General features: G+C 48.8%; 1 protein-coding gene across 1 annotated transcript in view; it reads right to left on the minus strand.

Moving 5' to 3' along the window:
• LOC107106051 (cadherin-4) overlaps positions 1-22,843 on the minus strand; it is a gene marked incomplete at its 5' end in the record, with an annotated part of 75,958 nt that extends 53,115 nt beyond the window's left edge. Inside the window, 2 exons of the mRNA XM_015406136.1 lie at positions 2,759-3,012; positions 22,658-22,843. Coding sequence (XP_015261622.1) covers positions 2,759-3,012; positions 22,658-22,843 — 440 coding nt within the window. The remainder of the gene's footprint in view (positions 1-2,758; positions 3,013-22,657) is intronic.
• Positions 22,844-23,974: the final 1,131 nt, after the last annotated feature.

The following is a 23,974-nucleotide window of genomic DNA, read 5'->3' on the forward strand; positions in this document are numbered from 1 at the left end:
TTCCGGCCGCCCCGCTTCCGGCCCTCATTCTGCCAGGAGGAGGCAGGAGAAGAGGGAGGGTAAGTTGCTTCCTCCCTGCCTCTCCCCACCCCTGCCTGCCTGGGGCCAGGGAGGGCCTTTGCGGGGCTTCCTTGCACTCCCGCCGGCCTTGCAGGTCCACCGCCCAGGCCCCTCATGGGGCTCGGCAGTGGAGCTGTAAGGCTGGCGGCGGCAGCCGGGACCGTTGGGGGTGGGGTGTGGCTTTATGACACACTTCCGGTGATGTAAGGGGGTGTGGCCTTATGACACACTTCCGGTGATGTCAGGGGGTGTGGCATATGCTAATGAGTTATGCTAATGAGTTCCCCTAGCTTTTTTTCTACGAAACGACCCCTGGAGCCAGAGGCTAAAAAACTGTGAGCTAGCTCACACTAACTCAACTTAGAAGGAACACTGTTGCTAAGGCGTACATCTCTGGTTTTACATCTAAGATTACCTTGGGTGAATGCAGCAAATATTTGTCCACAAACATAGCTGTGCAAGGATTCAGGGGCTCTTTAATAGAACAGGTAGATCAGAGTCCAGGAAGAACATAAGAACTAAAGAAGAGTCCTGCTGGATCAGACCAGTGGCCCATCTATTCCAGCATCTTGTCTCACGCAGTGGCCCAACTACTTCCTCCGGAGGACCAACAACAGGGCATAGAGGCTGAGGCATTCATAGGAACATCAGCGAGCCATCTATTCCAGCATCTTGTCTCACGCAGTGGCCCAACTACTTCCTCCGGAGGACCAACAACAGGGCATAGAGGCTGAGGCATTCATAGGAACATCAGAAGAGTCCTGCTGGATCAGACCAGCGAGCCATCTATTCCAGCATCTTGTCTCACGCAGTGGCCCAACTACTTCCTCCGGAGGACCAACAACAGGGCATAGAGGCTGAGGCATTCATAGGAACATCAGAAGAGACTGACTACTCCGAACAAGTGATCACTATGACAAATCTCGTTTTAGATACCCTTACTATTTATTATTATTAAGAAGCGAAGAAGAGGAAGAGATTGGATTTATACTCCTTCACTACCCGAAGGAGTCTCAGAGTGGCTTACAATCTTCCTTTCCCTTCCCCTCCCCACAACAGACACCCTGTGAGCAATGTTCCCTCTAAGCCATGGAGTCTTGTGAGCAAAAATTCTACTTTGTGAGCTACTGGCATTAAAGTTGAGCAAGCGATTTGGCTACTACATAAATTAGTTTGCTCTAGAGCCATCCTTCCTGAGCTGAGACAAAAACGTGTGAGCTGGCGGACTCACACAATTTTGTCCTTTTTATCCCTCCTGTACTTCTCCACTCCATGGCCCAGGTTTTGACTGCAGAAATGGAGCAGAAGGGTTAAATCCTTCCTTCCCCAGCCCTATGGCCCCGATCTCTGGTTTTTGAGACATATATTGGTGGATCTATTATCCCCACCAGATTGTGTAAACATACAGCTGCAGAGCCCAAACAAACAACCAGTTTATTACACAGTAATGGAGGACACTTCACCACACAGCTGGCTCTGCTAAAACTTTTCACAGTTTTAGTGAGGCAACCCAGATGCCCTCTGACTACACAGTAGTGTAAATTTATGCTTATCAGAGAGGAAGGATTGGCTGAAGCTCCCTGACAATCAGACAAGTGTCCCCAAAGCTTGCCTTGCTAATATCAGATATACAGAAGAGATTTCCTAAGATTTCACAGCATGCACAAAGATTACCATATTTTGAAAAGTAAAGAAGAGGACATATTTCCAGACTGACTACTCCGAACAAGTGATCACTATGACAAATCTCGTTTTAGATACCCTTACTATTTATTATTATTAAGAAGCGAAGAAGAGGAAGAGATTGGATTTATACTCCTTCACTACCCGAAGGAGTCTCAGAGTGGCTTACAATCTTCCTTTCCCTTCCCCTCCCCACAACAGACACCCTGTGAGCAATGTTCCCTCTAAGCCATGGAGTCTTGTGAGCAAAAATTCTACTTTGTGAGCTACTGGCATTAAAGTTGAGCAAGCGATTTGGCTACTACATAAATTAGTTTGCTCTAGAGCCATCCTTCCTGAGCTGAGACAAAAACGTGTGAGCTGGAGGCTAAAAAATGGTGAGCTAGCTCACACTAACTCAGCTTAGATGGAACACTGCCTGTGAGGTAGGTAGGGGCTGAGATAAAGATGATGATAAATTTATTTGATTTGTTGATCGCCCTATCCCAGTTTACACCAGGCGCCGGGCGATGTACAAAGGGCATAATGCCAAAAACAAAGATACAATTTTAAAAATTTCCATATACAGTTGATAAGAACTAAAACCAGAGTAAAAGGGTCCAAGGTGGCGACTTACAAATGTCTATTCCATTTCTGAACTGCCTGGCCATTTAGGGGGAAGGGGGGAGAGGAGAAGGGTGCCAACCAACGCAACCAACCATTGCCGCCCTCCACCAAATGCCTGGCGGAACATCTCTGCCTTCCAGGCCCCATGGAATTGCACAAGGTCCCACAGGGCCCTGGCGCTGTTTGGCAAGGAGTTCCATCAGGTTGGGGCCAGGACCGAAAAGCTGTGATCATCGCTACTAACTAGGAATATTCCTAACCTTCCAACACGAAAAGAGGACATTTTCATCAGTTTTTTTTAAAAAGAGCCCCAAAGAGGACGGGCACACAAAAATGGGACATGTCCCCTAAAAACGGGACATCTGGTAACCCTAGTGTACACCCTGTCTGTTTTTATCTGTTACCGCACCTCACGGCCTGCTGCATGAAACGATCCGGATCCACCGCTGAAAAGGTTGTCAGTGCCGTCCCTGTTGGTACACCTTCCTCCAGTCTGATGAGCCTGTGGTTTGCGGGGAAGTAGGGTGGCTCGTTGACGTCGGTGACCGAAATTGTGACCCCTGCCGTAGACTGGAAGGACATCTGGATGCCGCTGGCGAGAGGGGCTTGGTTGGACACCATCACTGTCAGCATAAAAGCCCTGTTCATCTCGTAGTCGACTGCCTGAAATCAAACAAAAAGAGACACATGCAGAAGATGGGTAAAAGAGAAGCAGGTACTGGAAATATAGGCTTGGATCCTACGAACAATTTCCAGGCGCACGTAATAGCGTCTTCTGGGGAGTGTGCTTCCTCTTCTGCTGGCGCTTCCATCTGTGCATGAAAACAACTGATCTTGCAGAGATGGGAATTTTTGTGGAAGCGCATAGCACAGTAGACACTAGCACACCTGGAACTCATTCATAGCACACAATCCATTATCATTAGAGGCTTCACCTTCTCATTCTTTTCGAAGCCAGGCTTAATTTTCATAGTCAAGAGTGCATCTTATATTTCGGTAAACAGTGTATTTTCCACTGCATGAGCATGTGGTAAGGAGCTGCTATCTAATCCTAGGGTTTTTTTGGTGTCCACCTATCATACATGTTGCTGAAGACATGCATGTATCACGTAGGACGGTCTGCAAGGTGCAGTGGTTAGAGGGTTGGACTAGGTCCTGGGAGATCCAGGTTCAAATTGCCACTCTGTCATGGAAATCTTCTGGGAGACCTTGGGCCAGTCGCACACTCTTAGGCTAACCTACCTCACGGGGTCATTGAGAGGATAAAATGAAGAGGAAGAGACTGGATTTCTATCACACCCTTCACTCCGAGTCTCAGAGCGGCTTATAATCTCCTTTCCCTTCCCCTCCCCACAACAGACACCCTGTGAGGTAGGTGGGGCTGAAAGAGCTCTGACAGAAACTGCTCTTTTTCAAGAACAGCTCCACCAGAACTATGGCGTGCCCTATTTTCAAAGTCAAGAGTGCATCTTACACTTCGGTAAACAGTGTATTTTTCACTGCATGTGCATGTGATAAGGAGCTGTTATCTAATCCTAGGTTTTTTTGGTGTCCACCTATCATACATGTTGCTGAAGACATGCATGTATCACGAAGGACAGTCTGCAAGGTGCAGTGGTTAGAGGGTTGGACTAGGTCCTGGGAGATCCAGGTTCAAATGGCCACTCTGCCATGGACATTTTCTGGGAGACCTTGGGCCAGTCACACACTCTTAGGCTAACCTGCCTCGTGGGGTCATTGAGAGGATAAAATGAAAAGGAAGAGACTGGATTTCTATCCCACCCTTCACTCCGAGTCTCAGAGCTGCTTATAATCTCCTTTCCCTTCCCCTCCCCACAACAGACACCCTGTGAGGCAGGTGGGGCTGAAAGAGCTCTGACAGAAACTGCTCTTTTTCAAGAACAGCTCCGCCAGAACTATGGCGTGCCCAAGGTCATCCAACAGCTGCAAGTGGAGGAGTGGGGAATCAAACAAATCTGAGAGAACAGCTCTTGAGAGAACAGCTCTGAGACAACTTGCGACTGACCCAAGGTCACGCCAGCAAGCTGCATGTGGAGGAGTGGGGAATCAAACCCGGTTCTCCCAGATTAGAGCCCACACTCTTAACCACTACACCAAGATAGAGGAAGAGAGAATGATGTAAGCCGTGTTGGGTGCCTCTTGGGGAGAAAGGTGGCACAGAAATGAAGTAAACAGACGTTTTTGTCTTTTGCAGTGCATGTGAAACGTTTTAGATGTACACTTGAATGCCACATGTGAAGCAGCTAGTAAGGGAGCCAAGTGCCTGTAAAGGAGCTGACTCGTAGGGCTCTTTTTGTAGAAGGAACTCCTTTGCATATTAGGCGACACACCCCTAATGTAGCCAATCCTCCAAGAGCTTACAGAGCTCTTCTTACGGGGGCTACTGTAAGCTCTTGGAGGATTGGCTACATCAGGGGTGTGTTGCCTAATATGCAAAGGAGTCCCTGCTACAAAAAGAGCCCTCTAGGGCATGTACACATAGCTTTCACTTAGGGGGCTGGACAGAACATCTAATTCCCACGGTACAGATTGGGCGGAGAGCTTTAGCCTGCCCAGGCCCTTCACTTTTACTATGCTAACTGTTGTTTACTTGTTGTTTTAGTGATATCGTATTGAGATCAGTGTTCCCTCTAAGCTGAGAGTAGCACAGAAATGAAGTAAACAGACGTATATGTCTTTTGTCTTTTGCAGTGCATGTAAAACGTTTTAGATGTACACTTGAATGCAACATGTGAAGCAGCTAGTAAGGGAGCCAAGTGCCTGTAAAGGAGCTGACTTATAGGGCTCTTTTTGTAGAAGGAACTCCTTTGCATATTAGGCGACACACCCCTAATGTAGCCAATCCTCCAAGAGCTTACAGAGCTCTTCTTACGGGGGCTACTGTAAGCTCTTGGAGGATTGGCTACATCAGGGGTGTGTTGCCTAATATGCAAAGGAGTCCCTGCTACAAAAAGAGCCCTCTAGGGCATGTACACATAGCTTTCACTTAGGGGGCTGGACAGAACATCTAATTCCCACGGTACAGATTGGGCGGAGAGCTTTAGCCTGCCCAGGCCCTTCACTTTTACTATGTTAACTGTTGTTTAATTGTTGTTTTAGTGATATCGTATTGAGATCAGTGTTCCCTCTAAGCTGAGTCAGTGTGAGCTAGCTCACAGTTTAGAAGCCCCCGGCTTACGTATTTTTGTCTTAGCTGAGGAAGGCTCCAGAGCAAACTGATTTATGCAGTAGCCAAATCGCTCGCTCACCACTTTAATCCCAGTAACTCACAAAGTAGAATTTTTGCTCACAGGGCTCCACATCTTAGAGGGAGCATCGACCGAGATGGTTGTGAGCCGCCCTGAGCCCGGCCACAGGGAGGGCGGTATACAAATCAAATAAATAATCAAATCAATAGATAAAATGTGGAGAAGGGCAACTGCAGAGCAACGCCAGCTCAGTCTGGATACAGCCTGCATGGCTGGTGTTCCTGCTTTCTTTGCAGGGATGCCCTGGTGGAAAACAGGATTCCTCCCATATTCTGTCTTGTTGCACTCTGATGCCAGTCCGGGAGCAACAGACCCTGCCATGACTTTGACCTGTGATTTTCTCCGAAGGGTAGATAAGCATATGGAGCAGAGGTCCATCAGTGGCTATTAGCCACAAGGATTCCTCCCATATTCTGTCTTCTTGCACTCTGATGCCAGTCCGGGAGCAACGGACCCTGCCATGATTTTGACCTGTGTTTTTCTCCGAAGGGTAGATAAGCATATGGAGCAGAGGTCCATCAGTGGCTATTGGCCACAAGGTATAGATAGGGGCTCTGGGGCAAGTGATGCTCTGTCTTCTTGGTGCTTGGGGGCGTCAACAGTGGGAGGGCTTCTAATGTCCTGGCCCCACTGGTGGACCTCCTGATGACACCTGGTATTTTTGGCCACTGTGTGACAAGAGTGTTGGACTGGATGGGCCTTTGGCCTGATCCAACATTGGCGTCTCTTATGTTCTTATGTAAATAGTTTCTAGAAGGAGGAGAGCGGTCTTTAGCACACCATCAGACGACACCCCAAGTTGTACCCTAGAAGCACAATGGAATATGACTAACTTTAAGTGGCATAACAGATTGAACTGCAGTGTCGTAATAATAGACATCACTGAACTGCCCCTTGTACAATGTTAAGAACATAAGAGCCCTGCTGGATCAGACCAGTGGTCCATCCAGTCCAGCATCCTGTCTCACACAGTGGCCCACCAGTTCCTCTGGACGGCCAACAACAGGGCACAGAGGCTGAGGCCTTCCCCTGGTGTTGCCTCCTGGCTCTGGAATCCAGAGGATTAGTGCCTCTGAATGTGGACGTTCCCCTCAGTCACCATGGACTATTGTTCCGATCCAGCAAGGCTCTTCTTGTGTTCTTATGTTCACTGCACCCCCCTGCAACACACAGCATTTTGTCTATGAAGGTCCTCCAGATCTTTTGCATCAGGTTTGCAATGGCCAAAGGGGGTCTGCTGGGGGAAAGGGAAGCTTGAGAGGATCCACTCCCATGTGTGCACAATCTGCAGGATCCATCCCCACTCTGCTGTGCGTCGCCTAGGGTTGCCAAGTCCATCTTCCACCCCCAGCGGGGGACTTTGGGGGCGTTCCTGGAGGGGGCAGGGCATCCCCGACGTGATGACATCACATCGGGGACATCCACCCCCCCCACCTGTCCGTGCGCCAGATCTCCAGAAACAGCAGTTCCCTGCACTTAAAGGAGCCGGCCTTTCCCTTTTAAGTGCAGGAGCCGGCATTTCCCCTTTAAGAGCAGCTGCATTTCCCTTTTAAGAGCACGAAGCTGGCATTTCCCTGCAAGCTTGGGGAGATTGGGCTTGGGAGGAAACACGGGTTCCACACACTTAAAGGGAGAGAGATGGGTGGCTGTGGGTGTTGGGGGTGGGGCTTCCCCCGCCGGCCATCTGGCCGGCAGGGGGTAGAACCCCCCACAAAATGGGGGACCCCTGGCAAACCGGGGGGTTTGGCAACCCTAGCGTCGCCCTACCTACATAAAGCCCTACTTCTAGGGGCTGTATAGGAACCCTCGGCTACAGAGTTTCTGAGCAGTCTGCCCAACAATGCAGACGCCCTTCTCTTCTTCACCTCTGACCTAGCACAAGCCTCTTTCATGCAGAGCTATTCTCTACAAGAGAAGCACAAAAGCAGTGCCACAGCTGGAGGAAGAACAAAATGGTAAAATTCTGGAACCAAAGGCCTGGTTAATTGATGTCCCCATAATGAAGCAATTTCTCAATAGGCAAGGACCGAGACTTATTGGAAATGTAACAGAAGTGCAGAGAGCTTGACACCCAAGACGTCTGCCTCACAGATCTCCAGTTCCTTGCATTCTTATTTAAATATTTTGCCAGTCCTTGGTTGTGCTTGATTGATATGCGCTCCTCCGTGAACTTTCTTCTGAGGATTCATTTAGACACATATTTCAGGAGCTGTATTGTCTCTTGAATGTTGTTCTTTATTTACACATGGTGAAACTGTATTTCCTTTTGCATTTGCTGATATGGGAGCAGGAACATCCATCCCACCATCATTTTGAGTACACATCCATGGGGGGAAAAATTCTTTCATAATTGCAGGGCAGTCTTCAATGTACTCAGTCCTGCATAGCAAGGGAGAATTGTCTGAAAATGACTGCCTCAAGATGTTTCCTCCCAAGGAGAAAATTGAACCTTTGCAAGACTGTTTGAGGTTGGGAAAATAGCATTGGGTTGCCAGGCTGCAACTGATAACCAGTGGGAGGTGCAGTGATGGGACATGGGGGGCCATGACATCATTTCACTGCCACATCACTTCCAGGCAAAACCCAGAAATGACATAGGGTAGCTCGAGGAATTGCCAGAAACTCTATGGTAGAACCAGCAAGGATAGCTGCGGGCAGGAGGCCTCCCTCAGCTGTAGTACCATTCGACATTGGACTCTTATGCAGCTGTATTTAGAAAGAAAGAACACTTGGAAGGGCCAATCACATCTCTCGGCACCATCAGTTGTTTGGGCCTTAGATGGATGAAGGTAGGGTCACCAGCCTCCAGGTGTGGGGAGCTGGAGATCTCCTAGAATCTCATCTGATCTCAAGATGATCGAGATCAGTTCCCGTTAGGGCTGCCAAGTCCCCCTGGGGGGCGGATTTCCCCCTGCTTTGGAGGCCCGATTTCCGCTGCCGCGGAATCGGACCCCGGGGGAAACCACACCCTGGTGTGCACGTCAGCCGGATGTGACGTGCTGACGCCAGGCACGCTGGGGGCGGGGCTACAGCCATCTGAGTAGTTTTCCCCTCAGATGGCTATAGCCCCGCCCCCAGCGTTAGCACGTCACATCCGGCTGACATGCATGTGGCGCGCACGCTTTGCGCCCGCACATGCGCTCGGGACGCTGTCCGGGAGCCCCCCGCCGCCAAGACAAACGCACTTGGCAACCCTAGTTCCCGTGAAGAAAATGACTGCTTTGGAGCGTGGGCTCTATGGCGTTAGACCCCACTGAGGTTGCCCCCCTTCCCAAACTCCACCCTCCCCCAAGCTCCACACACACATTTCCAGGCGTTTCCCAAGCAGGAGTTGGTAACCCTAGGTGAAGAACACTAATCACATGGCCCTGGTCAATTGTTACAGTGAATGCATGTACATCCTGCAGGTATGTGCATACCCCTCTTTGTGAGAAAGAGCCTATGTTCATTCTCTTTGCAACTGAAATCGGGGATGAATTTTGATGTGGCTGAAGATAAGCAACCTTTTGGGGGGCCGTTAACTCATGTGCATCCAGAACTCAGTCGGGGCCATTGCCTGGAAAATGGCTTAGAAATGAATGCGATCAGCCTTGCACTGATGAGAAACAGAAAGGGAGGCCTGTGTGGGTCACAGAATCATAGAGGTGGAAAGGGACCTCCAGGGTCATCTAGTCCAACCTCCTGCATAATGCAGGAAATTCACATATACCCCCCCACACCCCCAGTGACCACAGTTCCACGTCCAGAAGATGACCAAACTGGCCTGGAGAAAAATGGCCTCCTGACCCCGAAGTGGCAATCAGCATTTCCCTGGGCGTGTAAGAAAGGGCCACAAGAACTAAGCACTGAGGCAACCCCCCCTTCCTGCCCTCCCTCTTGTGATCTGCCCGAGTTCACAGAATCCACATTGCTGTCAAATGGCCATCTAGCCTCTGCTTGAAAACCTCCAAAGAAGGAGAGTAAACCTCTTCCTTTCCCCAATCCGGCCTCTCAAGAAATGGGACAGAAGCGCTCCACAGAGAACAAAGGTTAGTCACCACGAATATATGGCTTCATAAAAACGTAGCAGTGTCACATCGGAACAGACCGGTAAAGACTAACTACTCTCTGTCGGCTATTTATTAGTTCACATCTCAAGAGGCCAGAATGGTATAGATATGTCATGTATAGGAGAAAAAAAAGTAACATGGCTAGAAGGCACTGAAAAAAGAATAGCTTACTGCACGTAAAATATCAGAGGAGAAAAATAACTTTTTTTTTTTTAAAAAAAAGCAACCTTGAACTGAGTTATCAAAACAGCATTTGCTCAAACGGTTGGATTGCAGGCACTGAATGGAAGATGGAAATTTCATAGCCTGATCCCTGCTGGAACACTAAGCAGTTCTTTTAATCTTGTAAGGAAACTGCTCATGCAGCATTAAAGAGGTGCAACATTATGCACAGTGAGGAGAAGAAGAAGAAGAAGAAGAAGAAGAAGAAGAAGGGGAGGAGGAGGAGGAGGAGGAGGAGATTAGATTTATACCCTGCCCTTCACTTGGGAGTCTCAGAGCGGCTTACAATCTCCTTTCCCTTCCCCTCCCCACAACAGACACCCTGTGAGATAGGTGGGGCTGAAAGAGCTATGACAGAAACAGCTCTTTTTCAAGAACAGCTCTGCCAGAACTATGGCGTGCCCAAGGTCTTCCAACAGCTGCAAGTTGAGAGTGGGGAATCTCTGTGTCACACAGTGGCCAAAACCCAGGTGCCATCAGGACCTGGGCACATCTCTAGGGGACCGGGCACACTGTTTTGGCACATCCGATCTCCACAGTTCTCTTGGGCAGATGGTTTTAGTGCGCTCGAGCCCTTTGCTTGACCACAATAACTCATCAGCTTGGGCAGAAGGGCTACTTCCTCCTGTACTGTCCAGCCTCCCCCCCAGCTGAGATCCTCCTCACCAGCCCTGCTATTTGAGAAATGACGACTGAGGGTTGACATGACAGAGGATTACAAAATTATGCATGGGATAGAGAAGGCAGGGAAAGAAGTACTTTTCTCCCTTTCTCACAATACAAAAACTTGATGGTGCTCAATGAAATTAATGAGCAGTAGACCTGAACAGAATAAAGGGAGTACTTCTTTACCCAAAGAGTCATTAACATGTGGAATTCGCTGCAGCAGGAAGTGGTGGTGGCTACAAGCACAGACAGCTTCAGGAGGGGACTGGACAGACATCTGGAGCAGAAGTCCATCAGTGGTTATTAGCCACAAGCAGGGCTCTTCTTGGGCAGGAGCGCACAGGAACGGAGTTACGGCTGGCTCCCAAGTTGACCACGCCCAGCAGGAACTCATTAGCATAATAGGCCACACCCAACAGCAGGAACTCATTAGGATTGGCTACATTACGGGTGTGTGGCCTAACATGCAAAGGAGTTCCTGCTACAAAAAAAGGCCCTGGGTTTTGACAACAAACAAGGTAAACAGAATAAGAAGGGAAAAGGTGGGTGTGGCTGGATGACCACACTTCTGGTAACATGGGGGTGTGGCCTAATGTGCTAATGAGCAGTGCTGTCAGGGTGTGGCCTAATATCTAATACGTTTTGCTGTTGGGTGTTGCCTATTATGCTAATGAGTTCCTGCTGGGCTTTTTATACAAAAAGAGCCCTGGTAGAAGGAACACTCTGCCTGGGGCAGTGATGCTCTGTATTCTTGGTGCATGGGGGGGGGGCAAAAGTGTGAGGGGTTCTGGAGTTCTGGCCCTTCTGGTGGACCTCCTGATGGCACCTGGGTTTTGTCCACTGTGTGCCACAGAGTTTTGGACTGGATGGGCCACTGGCCTGATCCAACATGGCTTCTTTTATCTTCTTTATGTTCTTAAACTCTGCCACGACTGTTGATTCATGAGCCGGCGATATTTTCTCCTATTTGTGGAGCAGATGTGCTTCCCCGTTTACTGCAGACGGTTTTACCGCATCTTTGAGAATTTAGACACGCTCATCCCAGTGGCTTGGAAAGCTGGGATGCCTCTTACCGCTTCTTATAAGGGACACCGCTGGAGTATATAATGTCGATGAATCAGGCGGCATCTGGGGGTATTTTTAATAATGTACCTTTTTTTTTATTCTCCAGGCATCTTTAACTATGGGGAACAAGCTATCCTCTTGTCGTCATGTCACGAGTCAGACAACTAATAATGGAGAATGTCTCTATTTCAAATTCATATCTATAATCCTTGCAGGGTTTGTAATAACATTTCAGAGAGCCACCTGCCAGAGGGTTTCTCTTGCTAACATTCAGTGATTCAGCTCAGCCCCTACTGAACAGGGAAGCCAGGCTCTCCTTCCCTTCCCCTGCCCCGTTTACAAGGCTTGTGAGGGAGATAAGGATCTGGTGCCGTTTCGGAAATCGCTTTTTTGCAGAGATGAAAAACAAAATTGAAATTGTACATCATGCGTGCCTCCCAGCGCATGAGCTCAGATGGCGGAAGAGCTTATGCTGAGAATTAGTGACATGACCGGCCAGCTTCTGAGAGATTCTTGAGTTCAAATGTGTGTATTTCCCTCACATCCCTTTCAAAGGCGGGAATGTTTGGGGAATGTTGGGGTTCTCGGTTCTTCACACAAAGGGCGATTCTGCGTCTGGCATTTGCTCCACATTTTCTCAACACTGAGGGAAAGGGGCAGCTCAAAGCCACATTCAAATACCCTGGGGCGACACCCGTACTGACGGCAAAGTCACTCCTGAATGGCCATAAATCTATGCAGAAGGTACCGTAAAACCTGATGATCAAAGAAAGCGAAAGTGGCACGCAGTGTAGAGGGTACCATAAAATCCAGTGATCAAAGAAAGTGAAAGCAGCATGCAATGCAGGGGAATTTCTCTTCCAAGGTGGGTTTGGTAAAACAACAGAGGGAAAAGCCAATGCAGAATCGCCCAAAGTCTTCAGATGATTGGTGTGGTGAACAATGCTCCCTCTAAGCTGTGGAGTCTTGTGAGCAAAAATTCTGCTGTGTGAGCTACTGGCATTAAAGTTGTGAGCGAGCAATTTGGCTACCGCATAAATTAGTGTGCTCTGGAGCCATCCTTCCTGAGCTAAAACAAGGACCTATTTCACACAAGAACTGCGCCGCGGTTGCGCCTCCCTTTGCCCCGCTTCTATTGGTCAATTTCCCACTCGAAGTCACACGGTCGGTCGTGGTTAGTACGTGGATGGGAGACCACCAAAGGTGACCAGGGTTGGTAGGCAGAGAAAGGCAATGGCGAACCACCTCTGAAACATCTCTTGCCTTGAAAACCCCATGAGGGAGTCACTCACCCCATGTCAGTTCAACAACACTTAATCATTGCCCAGGCTAGCGCGATCTCAGAACATCAGAACATCAGAGACGCCAATGTTGGATCAGGCCAAAGGCCCATCCAGTCCAACACACTCCTTGCTGAAAAAGCATTGCAGACTGAGGCACAGAACGAAGGGAGAGACAGACATGCATGAGACAGGACCAGAAAGTCTGCCATTTGGTCTCTAAACAGTTCTAGGTTTGCCACCCCCCCCCCCGGTTTGCCAGGGGTCCCCCGTTTTTTGGGGGGTTTACCCGCCGTCGGCCAGATGGCTGGCGGGGAAGCCCCGCCCCCAACACTCACAGACACCCATCTCTCTCCCTTTAAGTGTGTGGAACCCGTTTTTCTTCCCAAGCCTGATCTCCGCAAACTTGCAGGGAAATGCCAGTTTCGTGCTCTTAAAAGGGGAATGTGGCGGGGAAATACCGGCTACTGCATTTAAAAGGGAAACGCCGGCTCCTTTAAGTGCAGGGAACTGCCGTTTCTGGAGATCCTGCGCACGGGCGGAAGCCACGGGAAAAGTTTCACCTTGCTTTATTTGCACATCTCTGACTGCTATGAAAAGATAAAGTCCCCTCCAGGAACGCCCCCAAAGTCCCCTGCTGGGGGGGGGGGGAAGATGGAACCCTAAACAGTTCCCATGGCCCAGTTAAGCAGCCTGAACACAACCAGTCTAGCACTTTATCCAAGGAGCTCAGCACAGTATATATATGGCTCACTTTCCTCCATTTTCTTCTCTCAACAGCCCTGTGAGTTAGGCTAGGCTATATAATGTGGGAAGTGACCCATAGGACTGCCAACCTTCCAGTGGGGCCTGGAGATCTCCTCGAATTATAACCCATCTCCAGACAATGGAGATCAGTTCTCTTGGAGAAACTGGCTGCATTGACGGGTGGACTCTATGGCATTGCACCCCACTGAAGTCCCTCCCCTCCCCAAATTCCAACCTCTGCGGACTCCACCCCCAAATCTCCAGAGTTGGCCACCAGCAGTTTTGGAAGCCATTTTCTTTCGGAGACTGAACACATTAAGTTGGCTTGTATGGAGTCAAATCACTGATCTATCTGGATCAACATTATCTACTCTGATGAGCAGTTGCTTAGGCGAGGAAAGGTATAACTTAGCCTTGGTAAAAAGGTAAAGGTTTCCCTTGCTCGAAAGCCAGTCGAATCCATCTCTAGAGGGCAGTGCTCATCTCCGTTTCCAAGGCGAAGAGCCAGCGCTGTCTGAAGACGTTTCCGTGGTCATGTGGCCGGCATGACTTAAATGGCAAGGTGCACGGAATGCTGTTACCTTCCCACCAAAGCGGTACCTATTTCTCTACTTGCAATTTCTTGCTTTCGAACTGCTAAGTTGGCAGGAGCTGGGGCCAGAGCTCCCTCCGTCATGCGGCACTTGGGTCTCAAACTGCTGAACTACAGACCTTCCAGTCTGTAGATCAGTGTCTTAACCTCTGAGCCACCACGGCCCTATAGCCTTCGTACCTGACATCATTTATGTGGACAGGCAGGGGTCATTTCCTGCAGGAGCGCACAGGAGCAGAGCTCCGGCAGTAAAGAGCCCAGGGGGCGGGCACATGCAACAAGCCCCACCCCCTGCTCCCAGCAGCCCTCAGTCAGAGCAAGAAGCAGCCAGGTAAGTTGCAGAGGCCCCCTGGTCCAAAACAGTCCAGTAGCATCTTTAAGACCAGGTTTTATTCAGGTACAAGCTCTCCCTCCTTTTGAGGACAGATCTGCACGTTCCCCCCCCTGCCCCCAATAGCTAGCAATCCAAAAGAGTCCAGTGGAGCCTGAGCGGTGGGTGTTGCTTTCTGACACACTTCCGGCGATTTCAGGGGGTGTGGCATATGCAAATAAGTTATGCTAATGAGTTATGCTAATGAGCTCCTGCACCTCTTTTTCTACGAAATGACCCCTGAGGAGAGCTAGTGAAGTGTAATGGTCAGAATGCCAGATCACAGTCTGGGAGGCCCAGGCTCAAACTCTTACTCTGCCATGGAAGCTTGCTGGGTGGCCTTGGTCCAGGGTAGTCCTGAGGATAGAATGGAGGAATGATGTAACCTGCTTAGGGTCCCTATTAAGGGAGAAAGGTGGGGTGTAAATGCAGGAAACAGATTTATGAAGAAGAAGAAGAAGTGGAGGAGAAGTGTAACCTGCTTAGGGTCCCTATTAAGGGAGAAAGGTGGGGTGTAAATGCAGGAAACAGATTTATGAAGAAGAAGAAGAAGTGGAGGAGGAGGAGGAGATTGGATTTATACCCCGCCCTTCACTACCCAAAGGAGTCTCAGAGCGGCTTACAAACTCCTTTCCCTTCCCCTCCCTACAACAGACACCCTGTGAGGTAGGTGGGGCTGAGAGAGCTCTGACAGAAACTGCCCTTTTTCAAGAACAGCTCTGACAGGACTATGGCTTGCCCAAGGTCATCCAGCAGCTCCAAGTAAAGGAGTGGGGAATCAAACCTGGTTCTCCCAGATTAGAGTCTGCACACTTAACCACTACACCAAACCAAATGCCAGGGACTGAAGGGAAGCTTTACGTAAAAGCCACAAACCTCTCCTATAGCTTTAGGTTAGTTTAGAACACAGGTGTCAAACATGCGGCCCACGGGCCAGAACCAGCCCATCCAGGGCTACTTTCCAGCCCGTGAGCAACTGATCACCTTTATCGCCAGATGACAGAGGTTGTGCATTATGTCTCTGTGTGTTGTCCCAGTGCTAACGTGTAATGGGCGGTGGAAGTGGGAGGGCGGGCATCAGGGAGATACCGTAAGGAGATAGTGTCAGAGTGTTAATGTTTTAAGCATGTTTGTAAGTGGACTTTGGCAAATCACTATTTTTTTCTCAGCCTCAGTTTCCTCTCTGCAATGCGGGCATAAATACTATTGGCCTACCGTACTGGAGACTGAATAGCCCGGATGAGCTTGATCTTGTCAGAACTTGAAAGTTAAGCAGGGTCGGTCGTGGTTAGTACGTGGATGGGAGACCACCAAAGGTGACCAGGGTTGGTAGGCAGAGGAAGGCAATGGTGAACCACCTCTGAAACACCTCTCGCCCTGAAAACCCCATGAGGGGGGTCACTCACCCCATGTCAGTTCAACAAGACTTAATCATTGCCCAGGCTAGCGCGATCTCATCAGGTTTCAGAAGCTAAGCAGGGTCAGCCCTTGTTGAAGACCAATGAAGATCGGAGGAAAGCAGTGACAAACAACTCCGGTTAGTCTCCTGCCTTGAACGCCCTATGGGGTTGCCATCGCTCAGCTACAACTTGACTGCATGGTCCCCCTCCACCACCTTCCTGGGCCATTGTGATTACCATGAGATCCAGGCATATATTTGGAAAGCATATAATATGGCCTCCTTTCTAAAGGTAACTAGGTCTCTAGGTGTGGACAGTGTCTCAATGGGAGACTTCCTGGGAATTTTATGTACATAGGGTTACCAGCCCCCCCTGGTCATCAGCCAGGGATGGGGGGGTTGGGTTGCTTGATCCAGATTAGGAAACTCCTACAGATTAGGATACGGAGCCTGGGGAAGACAGGGACCTCAGTGGGGTACAGTGCAATAGAGTTCACCATATAGTATACTGAATTTGGTTCAAGGTGCTGTTTTTCACCTTTAAAGCACTGTGTGGTCAGGGACCTACATGTCTAAGGGGCCGCCTTCCCCCATATGTTCCCCAGAGAGCACTACGATTAGGGTCCCAAAATCGTCTGGCTCTGCTGAGCCCCAGAGAAGCCAGGCTGGCCGTGATGAGGGGCAGGGCCTTTTCAGTGGCGGCGTTGCCCTGGTGGAATGAGCTCCCGGAAGACATCAGGGCCCTGCGGGACCTTTTACAATTCCACAAGGCATGTAAGACGGAGCTCTTCCACCAGGCCTTCGACTAGGGAGCCGCATCATACAAACTGAGGCCCTGGCCCCACTGTGAACATCAACATTAACATCAATATCAACATCATTACTAACAGCCTGCATAACCCAGACTACGATGGTAGCTGATAGTTTGTTTTGTCGGATGCTGCTTATGTCCGCCATTGTATATAAGAACCATCTAGCACTAGCACTTCGTAATGTTTTTATATATATACTGTTTATGATTATATATCTATATTTGTTTTAGCTGTTTATTATTCCATGTAAGCCGCCCTGAGCAGGCCACGGTGGGGAGGGTGAGGTAGAAAATAAATAAATAAAGCATCCATTTTCTCCAGGGGAACTTAACTCTGTAGTCTTGAGATGAGCTGTAATTCTGGAGGATCCCCAGGTCCTACTTGGAGGTCAGCCCCTCTATATGTACATTATTTTCAGTTCCGCGGAAGAAAAGCAGGCTGTAAATTAGTAAACAGCACAAATAAAATGCTTTGAAGACTGGAAGTGCTGTGTAAATGCTGAGCACGGTTATTAATTAAATGCTTGATGAACTAACAATTACAGGCCTCCTCTTATTTGTAGCCAAGGCAGACAAAATCCTTCCTAGCTGGGGGAAATCTCTGTGTGTGTTTGTGTCTCTGTGTGTGCGTAAAGAGAGACAATCTTCCTCACCACTGAAGACTGCTTTTAATCAGAGGCATTTTCTTTCTGTTCCCCCTGCCGAAAAGTCATCCGGTTTGACAAGCTGGCGGAACGTGGGGCTGTACGGGCGGATCAGGTGAGGTTATCTACAGAAAAGACGGGCAGCGTAATTTCAAGCTTTGTGTCTGAGGGTGACATGATCCGATTTTCCGTGTGGTTCTTCGCATTGTGATTGCCCATGGGTTACCCAGTGAGGGGGAAGTCAAACCTGGCACGAATTCCTGTCTTGAAAAATATGTCCTGCTTTTTGGCAGGAGTGGTTGAATAAAAGGATAGCTCATTATGTGGATGTCCTTGTGTAAGGAGACACACACACATGCACACAAACACACAACAAATTCCTTTCCGTACCCCCCCCCATGTCCCCCTTTGTCTTGTCTTTAATGTTGCTGTAAACCTGCTCTCCTAACATTTCAGGTTTTGCTAAATGAGGTGTAAACGGTAAGCTTTTGAAAGGGATTTTTTTAAAAAATGAATTTCTGTGTTTTTCGGCTGTTGATGCGGGGGGGGGGAGAACAAGTTAAATGCTTTTCTTGTTGAGGTTAGAAAAACAACGCCACCCTCAACCTGGAGAATGTATTTTACTGTTAAATTAAACGGACCGAGGCTGTCAAATCACCATTAGAAAAGAACAAAATAAAATAAGGCAGAGTAATTTTTAACTCCTCATATGTATGCAGGCTTTTAGAGCTGTACAGAATTTCTCATCAGGCACCCTTCTGTGTTGGTCCAACGTAAAGTATCGCCCCCTGAACCGAACCAGATGACGCACTGGATTATTCATGACGAGGCCTTTCCGCTAGAAACAGGAGCAATGTGGGGACTTGACTGGGTTGCCAGCCTCCAGGGATAATCCACCTGGGATTATAACTGATCTCCAGGTGACAGAGACAAGTTCACCTAACATGGGGGTCCCCATCCTTGTCGAGCCTGATGACACTGTTGGAATGATGAGAAGGGGTCGTTTGTACCACCATAAAATGGCCAGCCAAGAAGTTTAGGGGGTGGTGGGGACATGCAAATTAGCATCACAAGCCTAGAAACCGGAGGGAGTTTAGGGGGTAAAAAGGTAAAGGTTTCCCTTGCTCGAAAGCCAGTCGAGTCCGACTCTAGGGTTGCGGTGCCCATCTCCGTTTCAAAGCCGAAGAGCCAGCGCTGTCCGAAGACGTTTCCGTGGTCATGTGGCCGGCATGACTAAACACCAAGGTGCACAGAACGCTGTTACCTTCCCACCAAAGTGGTACCTATTTATCTACTTGCAATTTCTTGCTGTCGAACTGCTAGGTTGGCAGGAGCTGGAACTAGAGACGGGAGCTCACTCCGTCATGCGGCACACTCGGGTCTTGCTGAACTACTGACCTTCCACAGCCTGCAGTTCAGGGTCTTAACCACTTGAGCCACCTTAGCTTAGGGGGTGGGGACATGCAAATTAGCATCACAAGCAGCCTTTCCAGTGTGACCCCGGAAGTGACAACATCCCATCAATGCAACGTTACAGGATTCCCCCCTCCCCGCTCTATAGTTTTACCATAGTTCTTATAGTATCTTAGAGCATCACACTGGCATGATGGTGTCACTACTTCCATGTTGAAGCTTGGAGTGAAGCTGAAGCATTGCTACTAAGCAGTGGTAGGCTCCCAGGGTGCAGGGCGGGAGGTCTCCTGCTATAGGGGGAGACCTGGGCACCATGCACAGGGATGAAGTCAGTCACAAAATGGCTGCCAAAAGGGCAGGTCCAATCACATTACACTGGGAAATGCCACAGAATGTTGTGAGGTTCTAAGCCTAGTGCTGTCCCAGGCAAAGGCGGTGCCTCCTGGATTCTTCTGAAGGCCCTTCAGCTCCCAGGAAGTGGAGTGAAGGTTTGGTCTCAAAGGAGAGGGATTGGTCCTGACAGGCCTGTAGCCAGGATTTTTTTTGTTTTGTTCAGGGGGCATTTAAAATTTTAAGGCTGCAGTTAGATTATAGCTAGTTAAATTAGTCTGAATGCCTGTCTTTAAAGGGGGAGGCTCTGATCCTGTTTCTAGCCCTTCCTTTCCAGGAACAGGGCAGCAAGTGTATCAGTTCCTAGGAAAAAAACAGCTCACAGTACATTAAATTGCATTCAGAAGGCATTTAAATGCATTTTGAGTTCCCTTCCAGAGGGCAAGAAAGCTTAGAAGGGTACTCAAGAGTGGTACCTTCAATACGTCGCCTGACTGTCCCTGGCCCCAAGGATGCCAGACTGACTATCACCAGATCTAGGGCCTTCTCAGTGGTGGCTCCATACTGGTGGAACGAGCTCCCGGAAGACATCAGGGCCCTGCGGGACCTTCCACAGTTCCGCAGGACCTGTAAAACCGAGCTCTTCCACCGTACTTTGCCGACAGGTCTTGGAATTGGGAGCCGCCACTGAACGAGCTACTGAACATCTATTACTGGCACTTTCTTTGGGATACTGGTCTGGAGTCAGACGGGGCCAACGACAACAATCGCCATCTGCACTTTATCGTTCGTATTTAATCTGCACTTTCTATTTTGTTGTTAGAATTTTATCTGTTTTTATTGTAAATTATTATTGTACGCCGCCTTCAGCCTGCTTGTCAGGCAAGGCGGGATAGAAATCGAATTAAACAATAAATACGTCTACAACAATCCCCCTTTCTGCTAGCCCCGTCCTGTCGTATACCACCTAGGCCATGGTGAGTCTTCCAAAAGCATTCCCGTGAGCCTTTGGGAAACATGCAATCAAAGGCCCTCTGAGGTGTCTTTTCCTGGGTCCCATGATGCCCCCCCCCAATTCCAAAGTAGAACAGAGAGGGAAGCCTGAGGGCCCCTCCTCAAAAATAAGGTTTCAGGCATGGCTATTTGTGGGGTGGGGCTTTTAATTAAGGGGGTGGGGCTCCAAAGGCCCCACTGCAGCTATGGGCCTGGGTCCTGACATGATTGCGAGGAGAGGTGTCCAAGTCCAGAAACGTGCAAAGGTCTATGACCAAGCAGAGGATGCACAAAATCAGCTGGAGATGTCCTGGGATTACAACTGATTTCCAGGCAACAGAGATCAGTCCACCAGGAGAAAATGGCTGCCTTGGAAGGTGGACTCTATAACGTTATAGTCCATCGAAGTCCCTCCCTTCCCCAAACCCCACCCTCCTCTGGCTTCACCCCCAAAATCTCCAGGTATTTTTCAGCTCAGAGCTGGTACCCCTACTAATCAGTCATCTGGTAGGGAGTGACCTGAAACTCCCCCTCACTCTTTTTCTGCTCCACTGAATATCTGTGGGATTTCACCCCCAAGACCCATGGAGAAAATGGGTGCTAGGAAGCACAATACTGGGTGCCACATCGACGAAGACTACTCTGGCTAGCAGGTAGGGTTGCCAGGTCTGGGCTGGAAAATACCTGGAGACTTTGGGGGGGGGATCCGGGAGATGGCGGGGTTTGGGGAGAGGAGAGGCCTCAGCATAGTACAATGCCACAGAGTCCACCCTTCAAAGCAGCCATTTTCTCCAGGGGAACTGATCTCTGTCAGCTGGAGATCAGTAGTAAAAGCGGGAGATCCCCAGGCCCCACCTGGAGGCTGGCAACCCTACTAGCAGGGGAAGTCAATCAACGACACACCTGTTTGGTTGTCTGAGGGAAAAAATCTGGCACAGTGAGGTAAAACGACGTTTCCTCTTGTCCTCCTCCAACTTTTTGTAGTCGCGGCCAGGACCAGATGCAAAACAACCAGTAGACAACGCAACGTGAAATATGCTTGATCCGCTTAATTAGCAAAACAATGTGCATAGTATGCAAATTAAGACGACCAGTTACGGGGAACTGAATTCTGACGCACCTTTTCTCCCTTCATCTCAATGCTGTTTCAGGCGGCCTGCTAGTTAGCTAGTTACCAGGGAACCTGCTTTCCCCCGTGGGTCGCTCTTTCGCTAGGCTGCTCTTTCAACCTTAGCAACTGCACTGAGGTACACTGAATTCTTTTTTTCCAGTTCTGGGAAGGTCACATTTTTCAAAAGACTGAAAACACTTTGTTCTCGGCAAAACACAACCAGAAAAGAGAGAAAAGAAATCACGGGACATATTGAGCAAGTTCTCGCTGATCTGAGCAGGCTATTCAAGCATCCCTTTCGTGTCTTGGCAGACGGTGGAAAACAGCTGTAGGAGTCTTATCTCTAACTGATCTGCTCGAAGTCGGAGGGATGCAGTCGTGTTCTCTGGCTGCCTGTAATAATACCTGTGAAGTCTCTGGCAGTCTTGCTCATCTCCTGGTTCTCTAGGTGGCATTTGGTTGAGGGCAGCAACGGTTAAAACTGGCACCCTCCTTTCCCACTTTTGGCCCCGTGTTCCCTTCCCCGCCCTGCTGCACAGAGAACTCAGCAGCTGGCAAAAAACGGATTGATCACCATCTGGACTGGTTGTTTTATTAGGGCATTGTAATGATTTTATCATGTTAGTCGTATTTTATCTGTTTTAATGCTGTGAATCAGGTCGTATTTTATCTGTTTTAATGCTGCGAAGCACCCAGAGCCCGCTTGTGGGGTTGGGCGATTCAGAAATCTAAAACAACAACAACAACAACAATTATTATTATTATTCACAAACATAGAGGGAATTTGGAGCACTGGCTTCTTCCACAGGGGATATTTCCCCACATGGAGAGCAGGAGACCCCTGCAATAAAAGGGAGCGTCCAGATAGCTTCATGCCTGATCTCCATGTGACTAGCCTGGCTCCTGTGCCCCCTCTTCACTCCAGAAAAAATATGGTATATATATTTCACTGTCTCTGAAGTAAGGAGAAACTGCAGGTCAGCTGTAGTTCCTCTGTTAGCCACTAGACGGAGGCGTGTGTGCTAAGCTCCGCCTGCAAAATGGCTTCAAATTCACCTCACTTTTCAGCCCTTCAAGGAACAGTCAGTGAATGGGCTGGGCATCACTATGGTTGCCGCCAGCTCCAGGTTGGGAAATACCTGGAGATTCTGGGGGTGGAGTCTGAGGAGGGCAGGGTTTGGGGGAGGGGAGGGACTTCAATGGGGTATAATGCTGTAGAGTTCATGATTACTGTTTGGATCTCTGATTGTGTAATTTGGCATGGCAGACCATTCTGCAGAGTCAGGTTCCTCCCAAAGTTTGGCTGCTAGAGCCCCAAATAAGGTGAAGTCAGAAATGAGAACGTACCCTCACAACCGTAACCAAGCCTTCATTGGTAACAGGATCGGTCCTGATGGTGAAATGGCCAGAAGGGTCGCCGCTGATAATCCGGTAAACAGCATTCCAGTTAGGTGAATGTGGCTGATCTCTATCCATCACCGTCAAATTAGCCACCACAACTTCCACTCGGTTTTCCGGGACTTCACCAGAATACTGAAAATTAAGAAGTAGAATTTCGTTAGACTTGCGGGGTATTTTTGGAGAAGGCACAGAAATTGAATGAATGCAGCACTGGTTGTATCCAAGTCTTCTTGGGACAGTAACTTTTATTAATTACCCTGTATTTACCCAAAAAGATGACCCTGAGCATAAGATGCGTGAGGACTTTCCAGTCTCTGGAGTTTTACCCAGAAATGACATTTCAAATGCTCGATGATTTTGCCGTTCTCTACAGTAAAAATGTGGTTTTGGTAGAAGTGATGTTGACACGCACACACTTCTTTGAATGAAAGCTGTTGGAAACTGATTGCTGCAGGAGTCTGACAATATTAAGCAATAAAAACAGTTAAAAGGTCGGCATAGCAGCAATTGCATATTCAGCTTGCATCTTTTGTCGCCTCCTGGACCTGAACTGATGCCTGATTCCAAGACTGTCTTCAGAGGGGCTCCCACTAAAGCTCGTCTTGTATAGCTGGACCCAGAAGGGCAGCAGAGAAGGAGGTGTGCTCCCCTTCTGCCATGTTGCCAAGGTCTGTAGCTACAGCAGTAGACCTCCCGTCTGGCAGCCTCTGACCCCTTGTACTGCCTGGTAAGGCAGTGGGGGTGGAAATGCCGCAAAAATTACCATTGCTCTGATGGCATGATGTAACTTCCGGCTTGAACCTGGAAGTGAGGTCATAACGATGCCCTGATGCTCTAGGATTTCATTTAACAGAGATGCCAGCCTACAGGTGGCAATATTCAAATACTAAAGCACCCTGTATAATAAAGTGAAATAAACATGCAAGTTATATAAGCAATATTTGTATTGTGTCAGCTGTCGTAAAGGTACAATACTTTCACAGACTTAAACGGTGTGAAGGAAACTAAACACATACACAATATTTCAAGAGATTAACACTTCAAAGAGTTGTAAACAAATGTCAGGTTCACGACGTGAAGCTTGCGAGACTATGCGGCGCTGGTAAGAAGAATCCCGTTTCTGTGTGCCTTCGTCAGGTCTTACAGCCCCAATTGTTGATGAATACGTAATTGACAAAATATGAAAGAATCCAGAAAAACTTACAAAATATTTTGTGTGTGATGAACAATGTGCCACAAACACAAATGACTACGATTATTATG

This window comes from Gekko japonicus, unplaced genomic scaffold, assembly GCF_001447785.1.
Source record: "Gekko japonicus isolate JY-2015 unplaced genomic scaffold, Gekko_japonicus_V1.1 scaffold946, whole genome shotgun sequence".
NCBI classification, from domain to species: domain Eukaryota; kingdom Metazoa; phylum Chordata; class Lepidosauria; order Squamata; family Gekkonidae; genus Gekko; species Gekko japonicus.